Raw genomic sequence first — 21,619 nt, 5'->3', positions numbered from 1 at the left:
GTAACCGGCAACCAGCCAGAATAAGATCCCTTTATTCCCACTCTCTGTTTTCTGCCGATCAGCCAATGCTTCACCCATGCTGCTATCTTCCCTGTAATTCCCTGGGCTCTTATCTTGCTAAGTAACCTAATGTGCAGCACTTTGACAAATACCTTCTGAAAATCCAAGTACACCACATCTACTGCAGCTCCTTTGTCTACCTTGCTTGTAATTTCCTCAAAAAATTGCAGTATGTTAATCAGGCAGGATTTTCCTTTCAGGAAGCCATGCTGGCTTTGGCCTATCTTGTCATGTGCCTGCAGGTACTCCATAATCTCATCCCTAATAATCAACTCCAATAACTTCCCAACCATTGATGTCAGGCTAACAGGTCTATAGTTACCTTTCTTCTGCCTCCCACCCTTTTTAAAAAGCGGAGTAACATGTACAATTTCCTAGCCATCCGGTGCAATTTCAGAATCTATCGATTCTTGAAAGATCATTGTTAATGCCTCCATAATCTCTCCAGCTACTTCCTTCAGAACCCAAGGGATCATTCTATCAGGTCCAGAAGATTTGTCCACTCTCAGACCATTCAGCTACCCGAGACCTTTCTCAGCTGTAATTTTCACTGCACATACTTTACTTCCCTGACACTCTTGAATGCCCGGTATAATGCAGATATCTTCCATTGTGAAAACTGATACAAAATATGAATTCAGTTCCTCTGCCATCTCTGCATCTTTCATTACAGTATCTCCAGCGTTATTTTGTATTGGTCCTATATCTATACTCAACTCTCTTTTACCCTATATATATTTTTAAAAGCTTTTAGTATCTTCTTTGATATCCATCTTCCTTTCATAATTCATCTTTTCCTTCCTTATCATCTTCTTAGTTTCCTTCCGCAAGTTTTTAAAAGCTTCCCAATCCTCTATCTTCCCAATAACTTTGGCTTCCATGTATGCTCTCTCTTTTGCTTTTACTTTGGCTCTGATTTCACTTGTCAGCCACAGAAGTATCCTTCTTCCATTCGAAAATTTCTTCTCATTTGGAAAATATCTGTCTTGCACTGCCCCCACTTTTCACATAAACTCCAGCCATTCCTGCTCTGCTGTCCTTCCTGCTAGTGTCCCTTTGCAGTCAACCTTGGCCAGTTCCCCTCTCATGCCATTGTAATTTCCTTTATTCCACTGAAATACCAACACATTGGATTTTAGTTTCTCCTTCTCAAATTTCTCTTGACCATATCTGCATGCTTTTTAGCCACTAAGGCCACATCCACACTAGACCGAATAATTTTGGAAATGCCGGTTTCGTGTAAAAATGATAGGCGTCCCCACTATGCGTTTTTGAAAATATCTCTATCCACACTGAAACGGAGATTTCAGCTAATCTCCTCCTGCTGCGCATGCGCCGGACATATCTACCGAAAACAAGCGACATGCTTGGTGTCGAATCTCACCGTAGAAGTGCGCATTTCTGTAGTTACAGACTAGAAAAACTTAAAACCATGGACAGCTGTTGGCTCTCGTGCAGAACTTAAAACTAAAAAATAAATAAATACTGGAGCGTACGGCGGCAACCGACAGGGAGTTCACAGACAGATTGACCCGGGTGACGACGAACATTGAAAAACTGACTAACTCTGCTGCATTAATAAAGCACCTTGTTAAATGTTTAAAACATGTCCGCATCAGTGTTATCTTGTATGTCCATACAATGTTACATTAGGCTGTTACACATCTATTGTCAGAGAAGTACTTGCATAAATAGGTAAACCACCTTCATACGAGCAAGGACAGAAAACGGCTAAGTGAGTATACCTATTTATTCAGTAAGTTATGGGTCAAAGTATTTGGTGAGTACATTTCTAACTTTTCTGGTTTCAGTCTCGTTGCCGCCTGCTCTGAAATTGTTAGGTAGTGTTCAAGAAAACAATGAAATAGCATGCTGCCATCTGATAGCGTTTTCAGAAATCTCCAGTTATGCCATCCACACTGATCTGCCCGAGCAGCATTTTCAAAAATACCCACCCTGGAAAGCGTTTCTGAAAAGCTACGGTTTCAGGAGACGAAAACGCAGTTTTAGTGTGGACAGAGGGTAAAAACGAAGAGAAAAAGCTTCGGTTATGGATTTATCCAGCGTAGTGTGGATGTAGCCTGAGCTGCTGCTACATGATTGGCTGATTAGATATTTGCATTAATGCGCAGGGTGTACAGGTGTAACTAATAAAGCAGACTCTGAGTGTATATTATAATAGTGTTCATTTTTACTAATAGTATACCAATGCACTAAAGAGTGAAGAGTTTGGGAATAAGATTTACAGATTTGAATTTCGGAGGAAACTTGGATTGAAATTTTTAAATTGGTTAACACTTCATCGTTATATGCCCGTTATTCACTTTTACAATTTAAAGTGGTTCATAGGGCTCACATGTCTAAAGATAAGCTATCTCATTTTTATTCAGATATATCCCCTTTCTGTGATGTAACAATGGAGAAGCTTCATAAATTCAAATGTTTTGGACATGTCCAAGCCTTGAAAGATATGGAACATAGAATAGTACAGCACATATCAGGCCCTTCTGCCCACAATGTTGTGCCGACCCTCAAACCCTGCCTTCCATATAAACCCCCACCTTAAATTCCTCCATATACCTGTCTAGTAGTCTCTTAAACTTCACTAGTGTATCTGCCCCCACCACTGACTCAGGCAGTGCATTCCACGCACCAACCACTCTCTGAGTGAAAAGCCTTCCTCTAATATCCCCTTTGAACTTCCCTCCCCTTACCTTAAAGCCATGTCCTCTTGTACTGAGCAGTGGTGCCCTGGGGAAGAGGCGCTGGCGCTGGGATAGGCACTCTATCTATTCCTCTTAATATCTTGTACACCTCTATCATGTCTCCTCTCATCCTCCTCCTCTCCAAAGAGTAAAGCCCTAGCTCCCTTGATCTCTGATCATAATCCATACTCTCTAAACCAGGCAGCATCCTGGTAAATCTCCTCTGTACCCTTTCCAATGCTTCCACATCCTTCCTATACTGAGGCTACTAGAACTGGACACAGTACTCCAAGTGTGGCCTAACCAGAGTTTTATAGAGCTGCATCATTGCATTGCGACTCAAACTCTATCCCTCAACTTATGAAAGCTAACACCCCATAAGCTTTCTTAACTATCCTATCTACCTGTGAGGCAACTTTCAGGGATCTGTGGACATGTACCCCCAGATCCCTCTGCTCCTCCACACTACCAAATATCCTGCCATTTCCTTTGTACTCTGCCTTGAAGTTTGTCCTTCCAAAGTGTACCACCTCACACTTCTCCGGGTTGAACTCCATCTGCCACCTCTCAGCCCACTTCTGCATCCTATCACTGTTTCTCTGCAATCTTCGACAATCCTCTACACCATCTACAATACCACCAACCTTTGTGTCATCTGCAAACTTGCCAACCCACCCTTCTACACCCACATCCAGGTTGTTAATAAAAATCACGAAAAGTAGAGGTCCCAGAACAGTTCCTTGTGGGACACCATTAGTCACAACCCTCCAATCTGAATGTACTCCCTCCACCACGACCCTCTGCCTTCTGCAGGCAAGCCAATTCTGAATCTACCTGGCCAAACTTCCCTGGATCTCATGCCTTCTGACTTTCTGTATAAGCCTACCGTGTGGAACCTTGTCAAATGCCTTACTAAAATCCATGTAGATCACATCCACTGCACTACCCTCATCTATATGCCTGGTCATCTCCTCAAAGAATTCTATTAGGCTTGTTAGACACGATCTGCCCTTCACAAAGCCATGCTGACTCCCCCTGATCAGACCATGATTCTCTAAATGCCCATAGATCCTATCTCTAAGAATCTTTTCCAACAGCTTTCCCACCACAGTCATAAGGCTCACTGGTCTATAATTACCCGGACTATCTCTACTACCTTTTTTGAACAAGGGGACAACATTCACCTCCCTCCAATCCTCCGGTACCATTCCTGACGACAACGAGGACATAAAGATCCTAGTCAGAGGCTCAGCAATCTCTTCCCTCACCTCGTGGAGCAGCCTGGGGAATATTCCGTCAGGCTCTGGGGACTTATTCATCCTAATGTATTTTAACAACTCCAACACCTCCTCTCCCTTAATATCAACATGCTCCAGAACATCAACCTCACTCATATTGTCCTCACCGTCATCAAGTTCTCTCTCATTGGTGAATACCGAAGAGAAGTATTTATTGAGGACCTCGCTCACTTCCACACCTGGTTTGCATATTTTGACTTCTCTTATACCTAAGAAGGCGCTCTTGCTCAAGGCTGATTTATACTTGTGCGTATGGGGCTACACCGCAGCCTATGCCGTAACGCTGATTCTCACTTCCGCGTCGCTCTACACCATAGCGAGCACATTGGTGTGCACCAAAATGCTAGCTGGCGGTGGGGTTTCTATGCCACTGTGTTGAGTTTCTTTGTGAGAGACATGGACAAAGAATCGGTGTGCGCACAGCCTACAAACATGGCAGAGAAGAAGCAACCAGAAATGCATAGGAGGAAACCTTCCAAGTGGACCAATCAGTTGTTGCCGTCTGCGTCGCCGCGACGCATGAAGAACTTTTCTGGAGAGGAGCACGTCACCCTTCTGCATAGGGTACAGCATAGGTATGGCGCAGATGCAACGCACAAGTATAAATCAGCCTTTAAATGCAAGGATACTGTTCCGCCTACTCATGCTCAATGGTTACGGGATGTTATGTCATGCTTAAATTTAGAGAAGATTCGATGTTCAGTTTTTGAATCTAGCCAAAACTTTTATACACTGTGGGGACCAATTTTGAGTTATTTTCAAAACCTTTGGTTTGTTGTAAAAGTATAGATAGTGACTAATAATATATTTTATTATATGATAAGGGCTTTTTTTCCCCTTTTTTCTTGCTTTTCCTAACAGCTCTGACTTTGGTAGTGGGTTTAGATTTTTTTTCTGTATAACAAAATTATTATATTTCAATATTACAATTTAATTTTTATGAACAGAGGGTTTTGTGATTGTAACTGTATTTTTAATACAATGTATTTGGTACTATTTTTTTTCTTTTGACTTGTACATCTTGTACTCTATTCTTTTATGCAGAAACTAATAAAAAATATTGAAAGAGTGAAGAGAAAGATACACTTCGTAGTACAAGGACAATTTTTCTGTTACACACGCAATTCTGATGTTCTTTAATTTGGAATTAAATAATACAACTCAAATTTCAAAACTCTTAAACACAAAAAGTCTGAAATGCACAATTGTAATTCCACAGTTTCATCAACAAAGAAAGACAGAAAATATAAGCTGTATACCAATATGTTTCACTGAAATCTAACAATCCATTTTATTCAACTCCCTCCCCTCCAATTGGCTCAACCCATCCTGAGCTAATGTTGTCAATCCTTATTTGAATAACCTTAATGAATGGCAATAAAAATGAGATTAAGAGATGAATTCTCTCTCCAAAAAAAAAACTATATTGTTAAAAACCTTTCTGCCCCCCCTCCACTCCACACCCTCCAGACCAAGGTTAAACTACTATGGATTTGCAGAAAGCAAAATCAAGATAAAGATACACCCATGACAACAGTATAGTTTCTTGGCAGTCAGCAATAAAACATTTGCAGCAACAAAAATCACTCCTCCATTGGACTACGAGCTACACATACTCCAAGCATTCTCTGATGACAAATGCTACAGCAATTTTGCTGTCACCCACCACATTAAAAAAACAAATGTTTGATTATGCAAAACCTCTATTTTCAGTAAAAACAAATATTAAACTGTAACTAGGATGTATTGCTATGAATGCCCAAATAGCAAAATAATTGTTCTGTCAACAGTCTTTAGACTAAACTCTGTAATTTCCTAATAAAAACCTTCAACAGCAGTTGTGCCTAAATCCAACAGAATGTCATGCTCCCAAAAATAATTACAACTGTGAGGGGTTCTAAACTATTTCCTAATATAAACTTAATATTTAAAATCTGACATGATACTAAAAGCTAATAAAAACAAAGAAATACAATCAATATAATAATTATAATCACTGCAAAGCCCAATATGACGTTGGCCAGGTAAATTATTACTCTGAGCTTGATTTCCAGTTTATTAGCGGGCAGATCAAAGAGAAATCACCATTACTTACGACAGCATCTTGGTATCAGTTACATCCTTCTGAAATGTAAGATGAGGTTTTGGGTTCAGAATGACTGCTCTGAAGGTGCGCTACTACACCTGAGTCTGAACATATCTTTGTACTCTCACGTCTGAAAATTTGATCTGTACTGAAGTGCCAAGTACTAAGTTGTGGGAAACTTGCCACTGATAATATTAATATTTAATATTTGAAAGGAGTTGAGGCCATATATGCAACCAGATTACTGCAGAACCATGGATTACAAATCTGGCAACTGACATTCCTGACTTTTGGAAGACTTGGATTTACAACTAATGGAAGAGAAAAGGAGGCATTACAAAGACATTCATTGTGAGGAAAGTTCTCAAGGATGCTGCAGGATACACACTCAGTAACCATATTAGAAACACCTGTAAACCTGCCTGTTATTGCAAATCTCTATCAGTCAATCATGTGGCAGCAACTTAATGCATAAAGTATTCAGACCTGGTCAAGAGATTCAGTTGTTGTTCAAGCCAAACATTAGAATAGGGATGAAATATGATCTAAGTGACTTTGACCATGGAATGATTGTTAGTGGTTTGAGTATCTCAGAAACTGTTGATCTCCTGGGATTTTCATGCACAACAATGTCTAGAGTTTACAGATAATAGAATGAGAAAAAAAGCATCCAGTGAGCAGCAATGCTGTGGGTGGAAATGCCATGTTAATGAGAGAAGTCTGACAAAAATGGCAAATGTGATTCAAGTTGCCAGGAAGGCAACGGTAATTCATATAACCATGTGTTACAACAGTGGTGAGCAGAAGAGCATCTCTGAACACCCAACACGTCAAACCTTGAAGTGGACAGGCTATAACAGCAGAAGACCATGCACATACACTCATTATTAGATACAGGAGGTAATAAAGTGGCCACTGAGTGTGCATCAGTTTGAAATTTGGGCAGAGGTATGGCAGATGGAGTATAATGTGAGGCAATGCATTTTGGGAGGTCAAATTCAAGAGTGAAAAATACAGTAAATGAAAGGATCCTCAGAAGCTTTGATACACAGAGGGACAATAGACAATAGGTGCAGAAGTAGACCATTCGGCCCTTCGAGCCTGCACCGCCATTTTGAGATCATAGCTGATCATCTACTATCAATACCCAGTTCCTGCCTTGTCCCCATATCCCTTGATTCCCCTATCCATAAGATACCTATCTATCTCCTTCTTGAAAGCATCCAGAGAATTGGCCTCCACTACCTTCCGAGGCAGTGCATTCCAGACCCCCACAACTCTCTGGGAGAAGAAGTTTTTCCTTAACTCTGTTCTAAATGAGCTACCCCTTATTCTCAAACCATGCCCTCTGGTACTGGACTCTCCCAGCATCTGGAACGTATTTCCTGCCTCTATCTTGTCCAATCCCTTAATAATCTTATATGTTTCAATCAGATCCCCTCTCAATCTCCTTAATTCCAGCGTGTACAAGCCCAGTCTCTCTAACCTCTCTGCGTAAGACAGTCTGGACATCCCAGGAATTAACCTCATGAACCTACGCTGCACTTCCTCGACAGCCAGGATGTCCTTCCTTAACCCTGGAGACCAAAACGGTACACAATACTCCAGGCATAGTCTCACCAGGGCTCTGTACAAATGCAAGAGGATTTCCTTGCTCTTGTACTCAATTCCCTTTGTAATAAAGGCCAACATTCCATTAGCCTTCCTCACTGCCTGCTGCACTTGCTCATTCACCTTCAGTGACTGATGAACAAGGACTCCTAGATCTCTTTGTATTTCTCCCTTACCTAACTCTACATTGTTCAGATGATAATCTGCCTTCCTGTTATTACTCCCAAAGTGGATAACCTCACACTTATTCACACTAAACGTCATCTGCCAAGTATCTGCCCACTCACCCAGCCTATCCAAGTCACCCTGAATTCTAACATCCTCATCACATGTCACACTGCCACCCAGCTTAGTATCATCAGCAAACGTGCTGATGTTATTCTCAATGCCTTCATCTAAATCGTTGACATAAATCGTAAACAGCTGTGGTTCCAATACCGAGCCCTGTGGCACCCCACTAGTCACCACCTGCCATTCTGAGAAAACCCATTCACCGCTACCCTTTGCTTTCTATCTGCCAACCAGTTTTCTATCCATGTCAATGTCTTCCCCCCAATGCCATGAGCTTTGATTTTACCCACCAAAATCTCCTATGTGGGACCTTATCAAATGCCTTCTGAAAATCGAGGTACAGTACATCCACTGGATCTCCCCCGTCTAACTTCCTGGTTACATCCTCGAAAAACTCCAACAGATTAGTCAAGCATGATTTACCCTTGGTAAATCCATGCTGGTTCGGCCCAATCCTATCACTGCTATCTAGATATGCCACTATTTCATCTTTAATAATGAACTCTTAGCATCTTCCCTACCACCGATGTCAGGCTGACAGGTCGATAGTTCTCTGTTTTCTCCCTCCCTCCTTTCTTAAAAAGTGGGATAACATTAGCCATTCTCCAATCCTCAGGAACTGATCCTATATCTAAGGAACATTGGAAAATGATTACCAATGCATCCGCAATTTCCAGAGCCACCTCCTTTAGTACCCTAGGATGCAGACCATCTGGACCTGGGGATTTGTCAGCCTTCAGTCCCATCAGTCTACTCATCACCGTTTCCTTCTTAATGTCAATCTGTTTCATTTCCTCTGTTACCCTATGTCCTTGGCCCATCCATACATCTGGGAGATTGCTTGTGTCTTCCCTAGTGAAGACAGATCGAAAGTACTTATTAAATTCTTCTGCCATTTCTCTGTTTCCCATAACAATTTCACCCAATTCATTCTTCAAGGGCCCAACATTGTTCTTAACTATCTTCTTTCTCTTCACATACCTAAAAAAGCTTTTGCTATCCTCCTTTATATTCCTGGCTAGCTTGCGTTCGTACCTCATTTTTTCTCCCCGTATTGCCTTTTTAGTTAAGTTCTGTTGTTCCTTAAAAACTTCCCAATCATCTGTCCTCCCACTCACCTTAGCTCTGTCATACCTCCTTTTTTGTAAATGCTGTGCAATCTCTGACTTCCTTTGTCAACCACTGTGGCCCCTTTCCCCCTTTGAATCCTTCCTTCTCCGGGGGATGAACTGATTTTGCACCTTGTGCATTATTCCCAAGAATACCTGCCATTGCTGTTCCACTGTCTTTTCTGCTAGGATATCCGTCCAGTCAACTTTGGCCAGCTCCTCCCTCATGGCTCCATAGTTTCCCCTGTTCAACTGCAACACTGACACCTCCGAGCTGCCCTTATCCTTCTCAAATTGTAGATAAAAACATTTTATTATGATCACTACCTCCTAATGGCTCCTTTACTTCAAGATCGCTTATCAAATCCTGTTCATTACATAACACTAAATCCAGAATAGCCTTGTCCCTGGTTGGCTCTCCTGCAAGCTGTTCCAAGAATGCATCCCGTAGGCGCTCTACAAACTCCCTATCCTGGGGTCCAGCACCAACCTGATTCTCCCAGTTCACCTGCATGTTGAAATCCCCCATAACTACTGCGACATTACCTTTGCCACATGCCAATGTTAACCCTATTCAACTTGCACCCAATATCCATGCTACTGTTTGGTGGCCTGTAGACAACATCCATTAGGGTCCTCCTGCCCTTACTGTTCCTCAGTTCTATCCACACAGACTCTACTTCTCCTGATCCTATGTCCCCCCTTGCAAAGGACTGAATCTCATTCCTCACCAACAGGGCCAACCCACCCCCTCTGCCCACATTTCTGTCCCTACGATAGCATGTATACCCTTGTACATTCATTTCCCAGGTCTGATCTCCCTGCAGCCATGTCTCCGTTATCCCAACAACATCATAGTTACCCATTCGCACCTGAGCTTCAAGCTCATCCGCCTTATTTCTGACACTTAGAGCATTCAGATATAAAATTTTTAGCCCATTTCTCCTCTCTCTGTTTGAATCACTGCCTATTGTGCTTAACCCAGCTCCCCGAACTCCCATCGGGCTATACGCCCCTTGAATTTTGTTCCTAAATTTACTTATTCTTTCCGCACATTTAACTCCATGTTCCGTCAGACCATCCCTCTGTACATTTGTCCTCCTTATCACTTGTTCAGCCTCACCTTTCTCTACTACACACTTAATATTCCAGAACCGTGTGGTCCCCACCTGTCCTTTATTCTTCATCTCACTATCCTCTCTCACATTCTGGATCCCCACCCCCTGCAAATTTAGTTTAAACCGCCCCCCCCCCCCCGCCCCCAAGAAGCACTAGCAAACTTCCCTGCAAGAATGTTAGTACCGCTCCAGTTCAGGTGTAAACCGTCCCTTCGGAATAGATCCCACCTTCCCTGGAACAAAGCCCAATTATCTAAAAACCTGAAGCCCTCCCTCCTGCACCATCCTCTCAGCCACGTATTAATCTGTATAATCTTCCTGTTCCTTGCCTCACTCCCACGTGGCACAGGTAGCAATCCTGAGATTGTTACCCTCGAGGTCCTGCTCTTCAGCTTTGCACCTAACTCCCTGAACTCCCTACGCAGGACCCCCTCACTCATCCTACCCACGTCATTGGTCCCTACATGGACCACAACATCTGGATTCTTGCCCTCCCTCTCGAGAATAAGCTGCACCCGATCTGAGATGTCGCGGACCCCGGCACCAGGGAAGCAACATACCATCCGAGACTCCCGATCTTTCCCACAAAATCTCCTATCCGCCCCCGACTATAGAATCCCCTATCACTACCACTCTCTTCTCTTCCCTCCTCCCCTTCCTAGTCGAGGGTCCAACCTCAGTGCCAGAGACAGGACCACTGCAACTTGTTCCTGGTAGGTCATCCCCACCAACAGTATCCAAAACAGTATACTTGTTTTTGATGGGAACAGCCACAGGGGTGCTCTGCTCTCTCTGTCTGCTCCCCCTGCCTCTCTTGACTGTCACCCATTTGCATACCTCGGGTCTTTTCGGTGTGACTACCTCCCGATAACTCTTATCTATCTCTGCCTCTGACTCCCGAATGATCCATAGTTCATCCAGCTCCTGCTCCAATTCCCTAACTTGGTCTGATAGGAGCTGCAGCTGGATGCACCTATTGCAGGTGTGGTCATCAGGGCCAACTGTGTTGACCCTGACCTCCCACATACCTTTCAATCCAAGTCATAACTCCAGGAGCAGAAGAAATATTTAGTAAACGATTCAACATAATGAGTAGTTTTGTTATACTAAATAAAAAGAAAACATTTCCACTAGCAAAAACAAACAATGCAAACAAAAAAAATGGCAAAAAAGTCAATCATGTGGCAGCAACTTAATGCATAAAGTATTCAGACCTGGTCAAGAGATTCAGTTGTTGTTCGAGCCAAACATCAGAATAGGGATGAAATATGATCTAAGTGACTTTGACCATGGAATTATTGTTAGTGGTTTGAGTATCTCATAAACTGTTGATCTCCTGGGATTTTCATGCATAACAATATCTAGAGTTTACAGATAATAGCATGAGAAAAAAGCATCCACTGAGCAGCAATGCTGTGGGTGGAAATGCCATGTTAATGAGAGAAGTCTGACAAAAATGGCAAATGTGATTCAAGTTGCCAGGAAGGCAACGGTAATTCATATAACCATGTGTTACAACAGTGGTGAGCAGAAGAGCATCTCTGAACACCCAACACGTCAAACCTTGAAGTGGACAGGCTATAACAGCAGAAGACCATGCACATACACTCATTATTAGATACAGGAGGTAAACATTAAAAGGAGATGAGAATTTTAGTGCTCCATTTTACTTACTGCTCTCATCACAAATTGCAGGGTCAAAGTTCAAAATACATTGTCAAAGAATTTATACTATGTACAACCAAGAGATTTGTCTCCTTACAGTCACAAAACAAAGAAGCCCAATAGAATCTATTAAAAAAAGACTGTCAAACACCAATTGTTTACGCAAAAATAGAGCAAATTGTGCAAACAATAAAAAACATTTAGAAATAAAATTCATGAAAGTGAGTTCACAGCCACGTAACCAATCATCATTGCAGCCTATCCAGGAGCCCGTTAATTGCAGACAGCAGCCTCAGCTCAGCGCAGAGACGTGTAAACCTTGTCGAGCAGTGAGCTGAATACTGGTCCATTCCTCACCTCTGGACCCGACACCCTGACCTTTTCAATCTGGCCCAGCACTTAGACTAGCCAAACCTCAGCTCATTCCTCACTCTCAGACCCAGGCCCTGTCACTCCGATATGCTCTTGGGCCCAGGCTCTGCTGCCACGCCTTGGCTCACCTTGCCTTAGATCTGCCGCTTTGAATCAGCTTGAAGTCCACTCCAGCAACAACCAAACACTGGGTCATCCCTCGTTGTCAGGCCTGGGCCCCACCACCTCAATCCGGCACATACAAGCCACACTACAACCATCCTGTACCTTCAAGACTTTAGTTCACAATGTAAAAATGCCAGGTCGTACAGGCAGTTCAAAAGCTCAACTCTAAAAGGTAAGTTACCGGCCATTGATCGCATTGATTATTCTCCATAAAAAGTGTGATTAATATAGTTCGGATTTGTTTGCTGTCAGTAAGATATCACTGTGTTTCACCAGCACCATCTTAAACCAGAGCAGTTACTTAAAAGGAAAGACTACATGCTTAAGGTTTTTAAATGAGGATTGCTGTTGCATTATTTTCTATGTTGGACTGCTGCCCAGTAACTCTGACATGCATAATCATGAAGTGGTTTGAGAGATTCATCATGGCACCCATGCAACCTCAACTCACTGCAATATATATCTATCACTAAAACAGATCTATGACTGAGACCATCTCACTGTCTTTACATTCAACTCTGAACCAACTGCAGAGTGAAGACACCTGCATTGTACTATAGTTTATTGACTATTGCTCCACCTTCAATACTATAATTCCAAACAAACTCATCACCAAACTCCATGACCAGGGAGTCAACACCTCCCTCTGCAACTGGATCATCGACTTCCTTACCAACAGATCACAAACAGTAAAGAAAGGCAGCAACACCACCAAAATTATTCTCAATACTCACTGGTGCTCCACAAGGTTGCATCCTCAACGCTCTGCTCTACAATCTGTAAACTCATGACTGTGCAGACAGATTCTGGTCTAACTCCATCCACAAGTTTGCAAACGAGACCATCATAGTGGGCCATATCTCAAATAATCAGCCAGAGTACAGAAGGAGATGGAGAACTTAGTTAATGGCATCATAGCAAAAGAGATTCCCTCAATGTCAGCAAAACAATAGAGCTAGTCATTGACTTCAGGCTGGGGGGGGGGGGGGGGTGAGGGAAATTAATCACAAAAATGAGGAAATCTGCAAATGCTGGAAATCCAAGCAACACACACAAGAAGTGGGATGGTGGGGGAGAGACGTGCCCATGCTCCTGATTGAAACATAAAAGATTATTAAGGGATTGAACACACTAGAGGCAGGAAACATACTCCTGATGTTGGGGGAGTCCAGAACCAGAGGCCACAGTTTAAGAATAAGGGGTAGGCCATTAAGAACAGAGCTGAGGAAAAACTTTTTCACCAAGAGAGTAGTGGATCTGTGGAATGCTCTGCCTCAGATGGCAGTGGCGGCCAATTCTCTGGATGCTTTCAAGAGAGAGTTAGAAAGAGCTCTTAAAGATAGCAGAGTCAAGAGATATGGGGAGAAGACAGGAACAGGGTACTGATAGTGGATGATCAGCCATGATCACAGTGAATGGTGGTGCTGGCTCGAAGAGCCAAATGGCCTACTCCTGCACCTATTGTCTGTCTACATGAACTGTGCTAAGGTGAAGAGGGCTGAGAGCTTCAAGTTACTAGAAGTGAAGATCACCAATAAACTGTCCTGGTCCAGCCACATACAGACACCATGGCCATGCAAGCTCACCAGTTTCTACTTCCAAAGGAAACTAAAGAAATTTGGGGTATGTCCCCTTTGACTCTCACCGATTTTATCCATACATCATAGAAAGCATCCTATCTCGATGCATCACGGCTTGATGCGGCAATTGTTCCGCATGTGACCACAAGAACATGCTGAGTTGTGGACACAGCTCAGCACATCATAGAAACTAGCCTATCCTTCATGGAATTTGTCAATACTTCTCACTGCCTCAGTAAAAGAAGCCAGAATAATCAAAGACCCTACCGTTCTAAATATTCTCCTTACCTCTCCATGGGACAGAAGATACCACATCTGAAAGCACGTACCACCATGCTCAAGGAGAGTTTCTACAATGGTCTTATAACACTACCAACTGGTTCTGTAGTATACAAAGATGTAGAACTCACAATTTACTTCATTATGACCTCTCACTTTATTGTCTATCTGCACTGTTCTTTCTCTTTAACTGTTTGACACTTAATTCTGCATTCTGTTATTGCTTTACCTTGTAGGTCAAAGAAAAACATCAAACCCCAACACACACAAAAAAAGAACAAATCGCCCAAACGGCCAAAAAAAAAACAAGTGAAAAACACAGAATATGAAACATCAAACCAGTCCAGACATATTCAGCTCACTCGGTTCAAACTAGTGCTGTGTTGTTTGTTAACATCGGGTCACAGAGCCAATCTGCCCAATCAAAACTGCACCAAATAGGAGTATCCAGAACCAGAAGGAGATCGTAGTGTGAACTAGAGTCCGATCCACAAAGCACCTTGATTAAACCTATACTTTGGTACATGTGCCGCTAATAAACCAATTCCAACTCAACACGTTAACTAACATACCCTCAACTGACCAAGTTCTGCAAATCCCAAACTAATGATGATTAAAGATTTAGTTATATCGATTAACACAAGTTATTATTTACAAAGTAATGTTATGATTTACCACAAGCAATTGACCAATAAACCTGCGATTCTGGTATCTGATGTAGAATGCGATATGGAGCTACTTTGGAAGTTGAATCAAACACAGTGTCAAGTGTTCCAACAAGGAGACCTGTAGAAACAAGAAATAGATATTACAATTTAAACCTGAATACTCTGGTACTTGTACATTCAAGCGCACACAATTGGAAATGTATTTTAAATGAGAATTAGAGTAGAATATTGATCAAACATAAAGCCCTGTAAACAAAAATTATTTTTAGTGAATTGTTGTATCAGATTGTTACAAATACTGAAAAAGCTCCAATCAAGATCATATAAAACTTTGTCCTGTTCCATTTTCATTTTGCTTTGAAAATAAATTGATTATCTTCTACATATGGTATGCTTAGTGCAGAGTAATATGCCTGCATAATTAATTTATCAGTCAGATACTTTCAGAGTTAAAGCACTTAAGGGAAGAACCAATAGGACATTTCATCATTCAAATAAATGCAAAGGATATCCAAAGGTGAGAGTATTTCTATTGTACAACATGCTATGTCTCAATCCTGACATTGTCTTAGTAGTGTTTTTGGAGTATCTTCACTGTGAGGAATGCAGCGGCTCAGAAAAATGGATTGTCACTACTTTTAAGGATAATTAGGAATGGACAATCATCTACATCCTCACAGTGATTTCCACGTTGTACAAACCCCACTTCCAGAAAAGTTGGGATATTTTCCGAAATGCAATAAAAACAAAAATCTGTGATATGTTAATTCACGTGAACCTTTATTTAACTGACAAAAGTACAAAAAAAAGATTTTCAATAGTTTTACTGACCAACTTAATTGTATTTTGTAAATATACACAAATTTAGAATTTAATGGCTGCAACACACTCAACAAAAGTTGGGACAGAGGCATGTTTACCATTGTGTTACATCACCTTTCCTTTTAATAACACTTTTTAATTGTTTTGGAACTGAGGATACTAATTGTAGTAGATTTGCAGTTGGAAATTTTGTCCATTCTTGCTTGATATAAGACTTCAGCTGCTCAACAGTCCGTGGTCTCCATTGTCTGATTTGCCTCTTCATGATGCGCCGTACATTTTCAATAGGAGATAGATCTAGACTGGCAGCAGGCCAGTCAAGCACACGCACTCTGTGTCTACAAAGCCACGCTATTGTAGCCCGTGCAGAATGTGGTCTGGCCTTGTCCTGCTGAAATAAGCATGGACGTCCCAGGAAGAGACGTCGCCTTGATGGCAACATATGTCTCTCTAAAGTCCTAATATACGCCTCAAAGTCAATGGTACCTTCACATACATACAACTCACCCATGCCGTAGGCACTGATGCACCCCCATACCATCACAGATGCTGGCTTTTGCACCTTTCGCTGATAACAATCAGGATGGTCGTTTTCATCTTTGGCACAGAGAACTCGACGCTCATTTTTCCCGAAAACTAGCAGAAATGTGACTCATCTGACCACAGCACATGGTTCCACAATCTTTCGGTCCAATTGAGATGAGCTCGGGCCCAGCGAACTTGCCCGCGTTTCTGCATAGAGTTGATGTATGGCTTCCTCCTTGAGTAATAATTTTCAAGTTGCATTTCTGGATGCAGCGACAGACGGTGTTAAGTGACAATGGTTTTCCGAAGTACTCCCGAGCCCAGGTGGCTATAATTGTCACAGTAGCATAACGGTTTCTTAGGCAGTGCCGCCTGAGGGCTCGAAGATCACGTGCATTCAACAGTGGTTTCTGACCTCGCCCTTTACGCACTGAGATGTCTCTGAATCTTTTCACAATATTATGTACTGTAGATGTTGAAAGACCTAAATTCTCTGCAATCTTGCATTGGAAAATGTTCCTTTTGAACTGACTAACAATTCTCTCACAAATTTTGCCATAAAAGGGTGAGCCACGACCCATCCTTGCTTGCAAAGACTGAGCCTTTGATGGACACTACTTTTATACCCAGTCATGATACCCCACCTGCTACCAATTAGCCTGCTTAATGTGGAGTCTTCCAAACCGGTGTTACTTGAATATTCTGTGCACTTTTCAATCTTATTTTAACTCTGTCCCAACTTTTGTTGAGTGTGTTGCAGCAATCAAATTCTAAATTTGTGTATATTTACAAAATACAATTAAGTCGGTCAGTAAAACTACTGAAAATCTTTTCTTTGTGCTTTTGTCAGTTAAATAAGGGTTCACGTGAATTAACATATCACAGATTTTTGTTTTTATTGGATTTTGGAAAATATCCCAACTTTTCTGGAAATGGGGTTTGTAAGAAGTGAATAAGTAAGGGGAAAAAATGTTTTAAGTAAGGAACTACATTTCCATTCTTGTTAATATCTCATTTTACAAATTATTAGGACCTAACAAACAGAAACACATCTGTACATGTAGGGATGGCCAAGCCAGCAGGAACCACTTGCAAAGCCACTTGGACCCAATCAGATATATTTCAACAAGTTCAAGGTAGTAAGTTGTCTGTGACTCTTAAATATGAAACAATCCCAAGCAATGACTATTTCAACACCGACTCATTCACAACCAAGAGCTTTTCTGAGGCACTGCATTAATATTTAGTCATTTTACTAACATTTATTGTTATTCTAAAATAATACGCCTCATGTCACCATTAAGAAGAATATTTAACAAATTAAATCCTGTAAAATAATATTGATAAATGATTAATCAAGTCTACATGTCCTTGGAGAACTGTCAAGACATTAGTTTTCAAATGTCATTTAAGCCACAGCTAATATGCATCACATCTTAATTGTCAGTAATTTAATCCAGTAATTTGTGTTTCTCTACTTCTTACTGTGACAGGGTCTTACTGTTGAAGTGTCTGTGAATGTCATACAGCTGTTGCTATTCTGATGGATAAATCATAAAATCAAGTCAGTAGTAACAGCTTAATATTTAAATTAATAGGAAGGATGTGATTAGTCAGAAAAGGTGAACTCACAAGGATATTGCCAGACCAAACGGTTTGAGATGTAAAGTTTAGAAAAGCTGGAACTTTGTTAATACCCAGAAAAAAAGAGACCAAAAAGATTTATAAAATTATCAGGGGCATGTACAAGGTAGCTAGTCACAATATTTTGTCCGTGATAGGGCAGTCTAAAACTAGAGAGTGTAGGCTTAAAGCAGGGGTTTCCAACTAGGGGTCCACAGACCCCTCAGTTAATGGTAAGGCTCCATGGCATAAAAAAGGTTGGAGGCCCCTGGTTTAAAGGCAAGAGAGAAAAGATTTAAAGGGGAAATTTTACTACACAGAGGGTGGTGGGTATATGGAAAGAGCTTTAATTCCTAAGGAGGTGGTAGACGCAATTACAATGTTTAAAAATCATGAATGAAAAAGTTTGAGAGATATGAACCAAACAGAGTCAAATGGGCATCTTGGTATCTTATCAAATATGGAGCTACTTTGGAAGTTGAATCAAACACAGGCATCTTGGTCAGCATGATGAGTTAGGCTGAAGTGTATAACTCTTACATGAAGCTACATTTTCTTCAAGCATTTTTTAGCACACATTTAAATAGTAACAAAAAAAATGAAGAACTTAAAGAATTTAAACACATTCATCACATAATATCAAAACATACTTCTTAGTTATGCTTCATAATTTCTTCCTCCAGATGTCAGGCCAGAGTTTCTTTATTGTCACAGAAATCTCTAAAGCAAGCCACAGAATGCATAACAAACAGGAACTGTGATTGGAAGCTGAAACCTCACTCTGATAACTGACTGAAGATTATTAACACATATCAAAACTCTGAATTAAAGGGAAATTGAAGACTAAAATATCTGAAATACAGGAGATATAGCAAATAAAAAAGGCAAATAGCAAGTTAAAGAATAAATGGGTTTAGGGTGAAAGGCGAAATATTTCTGGGGAACCTAAGAGAGAATTACTTCACACAAAGGGTGGTGAGAGTGTTGAACTAGCTACAGCTGAAGTAGTGGAATATGGGTTTGATTAAGAGAAGTTTGGATAAGTATATGGATCGGAGGGGTATGGAGGGATATGGTCCAGATGCAGGTTGATGAGGCTGGGTAGAATAACAATTCCGTCCAGACCAGATGGGCTGAAGGGCCTGTTTCTGTGGTATGGTTCTCCATGACTCACAAATGTCAATATGCCTGCACAAAGGGCAGTAAACTCAGCTTTTAAATGGACACACTTTTGAGAATAACTAAACATAACAGCAATTTATAAATGACTAGCTGCTCTGAGCAGACTCATTTGAACAGGAACTCTCTCCTTGGCTCTTGTCAGGGTGGGCAGGAGCAGGCGAAGACAATAGGTTTAACTGGACAGTCTGGTTTGTGGATGTTGGATAGGAGGTAGAAATGAGTAGTGCAGGGTAAGGGAACTCCGAATTAGGGAGCCGTGGATGGGAGTTCTCCAAAGTTGATTAGGTTTCTGATTCCAGAGAGGGATCTTCTTCAGGGGTAGATATGAGATGTCTCGAGAGTTGTCGCATGGCCTCAGCAAGATAGAGGTCAATGTACCATAATACAACAGCAGGTTTGATGGTAAGGTTGGGATTGGTGCAGCGAGATTAGAGAGCAATGCATCTAGAAGAGATAAGTTTTAAGGAGTAGGGAGGAATGCTGAAATAGAGATGGTTGATGTTTTGTCAGCTATTCAAGATGAAAAAATCCAGAGCAGGCAAAGAAGCAGACTGGGGTGTCCAAGAAGAGAAGGGTTGAAGATGGGACAAGGGGTCATTATGCGGGATCTGGAATTCTTGACAAAGAAGTGGGCTTAGAGTCTGAGCGACGGAAGAATCTTTTCAGAAGCTGCATCTGGTTATGCACTCAGCACTAGAAGTCAAAAATTGCATGCATCCTACAAGATAATTCAGCTTTCCAAGATAAAATTAATTGATAACCATGTAAACAAATTACTAGATGTCATAACAGTTCATCTCAAGTTTACTGTAAAAAGTTTATCCCCAGATTTTAATGATGGTGCTTTTATTGCAACATATATCCCTCTCCAAACAAAAAGGATGAAAACAGCGATCACAGATGTACTTAAATGAATTCTGCTGTGTGTCATTTAGTGTACAGCTACATTATTATTCCAATAATGCAGTTAAGCACTTTGCAATAAGTTCAGTACTGACAGAGTGACCTTCTGGCATCCTAATCCACACTAAAGATTCCATGTACTATTTCTGAAACCCTTAGTGGGGACTAAAGAAAAATATGAAACCCTCCTGTAACATTACCGAAACCAAATTATCCTGTCATCACACTGACACTTTCAATACTTAGTGCTACCTTTGCTCAGTAGACTGCATCAGCTGAAAACATTACCAGCCACCACATAAATACACGCACTTTTCTAAAGATTTTGCAAAAATTCCAGAATATGGGCCTCACTGAAGCAAAAGTAGACTACTACAACAACAATCTCTTGCATCGATAACTCAAAATTTACTGAGGAAAGATTCTTTGATGTGATTTGTCCAAAAAGGCCATAGAACCCATACAACAATAACATTCAAAAGGGAGTTAAACAAATATCGAGAACAGCAAATATCTTCACAACTTTTCAGAAAAAACAGCAGATAATTCTTCTGAGACCAGTACAAGCTATGGTGCAGTTATATAATACTATAATGTACTCTCGCAATGACAATGTAAAATAAATTGATTTTATAAAATGGGGTTCGTTCATTTGTTACATGCCATGTCGTATGACATGGGCAATCATGGTCTTCCATGACCAGAATTGTTCTTGGCAAATTTGAGAGAAACTCAAATGCATCTCTCCCATATCTGCCCTCACCCCATCCACCCGCCACCCCACTCGGGATAGGGTTCCCCTTGTCCTTGCCTACCACCCCACCAGCCTCCAGGTCCAACGTATAATTTTCTGTAACTTCCGCCACCTCCAACAGGATCCCACTACCAAACACATTTTTCCCTCCCCCCCCCACTTACTGCTTTTCGCAGGGATCGCTCCCTAGGCGACTCCCTTGACCACCCGTCCCCCCCCCCCATCCCTTCCCACTGATCTCCCTCCTGGCATTTATCCTTGTAAATGGAACAAGTGCTACACCTGCCCTTACACTTCCTCCCTCACCACCATTCAGGGCCCCAGACAGTCCTTCCAGGTGAGGCGACACTTCACCTGTGAGTTGGCTGGTGTGGTATACTGCGTCCAGTGCTCCCGGTGTGGCCTTTTATATATTGGTGTAACCCGACGCAGACTGGGAGACCGTTTTGCTGAACACCTATGCTCGGTCCGCCAGAGAAAGCAGGATCTCCCAGTGTCCACACATTTTAATTCCACGTCCCATTCCCATTCTGATATGTCTATCCATGGCCTCCTCTATTGTCAAAATGAATCCAAAGTCAGGTTGGAGGAACAACACCTTATATACCAGCTGTGTAGCCTCCAACCTGATGGCATGAACATTGACTTCTCTAACTTCTGTTAATGCCCCTCCTCCCCTTCTTACCCCATCCCTGACATATTGTTTGCCTGTTCTCCATCTCCATCTGGTGCTCCCCCCACCTTTCTTTCTCCCGAGGCCTCCCGTCCCATGATCCTTTCCCTTCTCCAGCTCTGTATCACTT

The 21,619-nt window shown here is 41.7% G+C and overlaps 1 protein-coding gene across 4 annotated transcripts in view; it reads right to left on the bottom strand.

The window, feature by feature from the left end:
• Positions 1 to 21,619, bottom strand: part of tbc1d8b (TBC1 domain family member 8B) — a 128,359-nt gene that overhangs the window by 75,463 nt on the left and 31,277 nt on the right. For all 4 annotated transcript variants that reach the window (XM_059976724.1, XM_059976722.1, XM_059976723.1 and 1 more), the window contains one exon: positions 15,015 to 15,125. Coding sequence is in view for 3 of the 4 variants with exons in the window: in XM_059976722.1 (XP_059832705.1) it covers positions 15,015 to 15,125 (111 nt within the window). In the remaining variant the exon portion in view is untranslated. The remainder of the gene's footprint in view (positions 1 to 15,014; positions 15,126 to 21,619) is intronic.

This window comes from Hypanus sabinus, chromosome 8 (genome assembly GCF_030144855.1).
Source record: "Hypanus sabinus isolate sHypSab1 chromosome 8, sHypSab1.hap1, whole genome shotgun sequence".
Taxonomy (NCBI): Eukaryota; Metazoa; Chordata; class Chondrichthyes; order Myliobatiformes; family Dasyatidae; genus Hypanus; species Hypanus sabinus.
This window is presented reverse-complemented; position numbering and strand designations above follow the sequence as displayed.